This window comes from Leiobunum rupestre, chromosome 3 (genome assembly GCF_980474605.1).
Source record: "Leiobunum rupestre chromosome 3, qqLeiRupe1.1.hap1, whole genome shotgun sequence".
Classification (NCBI taxonomy): Eukaryota; Metazoa; Arthropoda; class Arachnida; order Opiliones; family Sclerosomatidae; genus Leiobunum; species Leiobunum rupestre.
In genome coordinates this window covers 17,158,518-17,160,905 of record NC_143386.1, presented here as the reverse complement: position 1 = coordinate 17,160,905, position 2,388 = coordinate 17,158,518, and the positions used below count along the sequence as shown (strand labels likewise).

The 2,388-nt window shown below is 38.4% G+C and overlaps 1 protein-coding gene across 1 annotated transcript; it reads right to left on the bottom strand.

Annotated features, from left to right (window-relative positions):
* Positions 1-487: 487 nt before the first annotated feature.
* Positions 488-1,536, bottom strand: LOC149949706 (cytochrome P450 3A14-like). The gene is made up of 3 exons (XM_090169459.1): positions 1,164-1,536; positions 854-1,096; positions 488-798 (listed from the first exon to the last, which is right to left on the bottom strand). The coding sequence occupies exons 1-3, from the start codon at positions 1,534-1,536 to the stop codon at positions 488-490; spliced, it is 927 nt and encodes a 308-aa protein (XP_090025585.1).
* Between the last annotated feature and the right edge of the window lie 852 nt (positions 1,537-2,388).

Genomic DNA, 2,388 nt, shown 5'->3' with positions numbered 1-2,388 from the left:
CATGTATATAGCTGTATTTATGACTTTACATGGTCATTTTCAGTTAAATAAAATATCAAAAAGGAAGTCGGCCCGACGTCGTTTCGACGTAATTATACAGTACATTCTTAGTCGGGATGACGTCGGTAATTTTGGGTATTTATCTTGATCGTCGACGTCGGCCCGACCCTACTTTGCCATACAGCCCCACCGATGTTTCGGAGTACATACGACCTTGATACGACGAACATTTAAAGTCGGCAGAAGTCGAACATACGACGTCGGGCCGACCCTAAATCAAGTAGGACATTTCGACCCTAAATAGTGCAGTGGGCCAACGTCCGCCCGACTCCGCGAATTGCGTCTCCCGCCGACGTCGGCCCGACTCCGATTTGCTACAGGGGTTCTTGAACCCGGTTACTTAACGTTAAGGTTGTTTCTCACGAGATTCCTCCTACTTTGCTAACGCTAGAGAAACCAATAGACACGTTTAATCGTCATCTAGAAATTAGCGTTGCAATGTTTCTTTCAAAACTTGATCTAGGTACGTCAGCTCAAACACCTCTTCATAGGTAGGACTTTCCACATCTTTTAACTTATGCATAATACTTTGATAGAGTTTGTCTTGTATATCCGGGTGCATTGCTAAGAGGTACAGAATGAATCCCAAAGTATTGGCAGTGGTTTCAAGCCCGGCCATTAGAAAGACGAACACGTTACCAATTATCTCTCTGTCCGTTAGAGTCTTCTTCTGGTCATTGTCTTTTTCTTCGGCATCAAGCAGAAGTTGAAGTAGATCCATTCTGCCTTTAGTGCTGTCTTTTCTGCGCATCTCAATTAAGTCTTTTACGTTACTTACGATTATATCAGTTACCTTTCCGGCTGGTAGATAATTGTTGAGGAAAATTAACTAGAGGATTTCCACCCATTTTAAAGAAATTTCTGAGAGACATCAACACTTCGTTGCTAGAGTTCATCGGACAATTGACACTGACGGCCAAAGAGCATTCTCCAAGGATATCCACGGTCAAAGCTTCAAACAACTCAACTACATTTACGTCCTGTTCAACAGATTTTTGGAGCACTTGCACCAACACATCCGTTTGTTCATTCATTGCTTTTGCCAATAGTTTAATTTTGCTGCTACTGAAAGCAGGCGTTCTAGCCCGTTGCTAGAATAATACTGTCAGACAGTGGGCCAATGTTTATGATGATATGTGTACGATTGGCAAAATTATTAAAGTGTCGAATCATTATGTCCTTCAGAATGTCAGGGTCGTTTATAACCAGTAAGGGTTGCGGACCGAAAAATATTCCAAAGACATTGCCGTATTCCTTAATCCAACTTGCGATCGTTTCGTGAGGCATTCGACCATTTGTAAATATTTCCAGTGAATGTCCAACAAACATGGTTGGCTTAGGACCCGGTATTCCACGCCTCTTCAAATACTGCAACAGCATATAGTTCTTGGCACAAATGTACAGAAACAACCCCGCGAACAAAGTTAATGCTATCGGTCCCAATGGTAATTCAGTAAAGCTACCAAATAAATCCATTTTTCTTTGGTGGTAAATTTTCGATTTGAGATTCTATAACATTGTTAAGCAAGAAAGTTTTTATGTTATAAGCCGAAATGGCAAAAATAATTGATTAAGAATATATGAGAAATAAGCTCTGAAATAAATTGAAATATTGGTAAGATTCGGGAAAACAATTCTACAATTTCACAAAAGAATGTTGTATAAGAAAAAAGTAGGTTTCAAATAAGGCAAAATGTTTGCGAAGCGCGTACTTGTACTTGCAATTGTTACCGAGTCTGTCAAACTGACGACGTGAGTTACACTTTATAAAATTACATAAGTTATTTTAGTCCACTTAAATTTAGGTCATTCTATACATTTTTAATAATATTTCAACCTAGGGGCGAGATGCGTTTTTTTTCTCGCTAAATCGAGAAAATGGGAGTGACAGCTTTCGAAAAGGCTGGTTGGAACACTGTTTGAATCGCCAGTCAAGAAAAACTAATCTAATTTAACAACTATCTAAAAAAAACGTTTTGCCTTGCCTTACAGAGTAGGACTATTGCAAGAAATTACTTACTCACCGAAATAAGTGGCTATCCGATCTTATTTAAGTGCTGTTTGGTCAAATAAAAACTGGGTTCTGCCAAGCAATTTCTTAAGTTTTTGGGGTGAACATTGTTATACACTGTATTTGTCAGTGTCGTTATATTTAAAATCCTCTGGCAACCACAGACGGATATTTTTCAAAGAACCGCGGTTTTCCTTATTTTAGGCCAGTGTTATCAACTTTAAAAAATGGGTTTAGTATTGTTGTTGTTTTATCTCTGAACCAAATACAACTAATAATATATTAAAATATTACTATGAAAATGTATAAACGTGAAC

What these genes read in the sequence shown, in the direction of transcription:
- LOC149949706 (XM_090169459.1), bottom strand. Translation starts at nt 1,536, where the DNA reads ATGGATTTATTTGGTAGCTTTACTGAATTACCATTGGGACCGATAGCA. An exon ending in CATTGGCCCACTGTCTGACA is followed by an intron (nt 1,097 to 1,163) that starts GTATTATTCTAG and finishes TATTGGCAAAAG; the next exon opens with CAATGAATGAACAAACGGAT. An exon ending in ATTATCTACCAGCCGGAAAG is followed by an intron (nt 799 to 853) that starts GTAACTGATATA and finishes TGCGCAGAAAAG; the next exon opens with ACAGCACTAAAGGCAGAATG.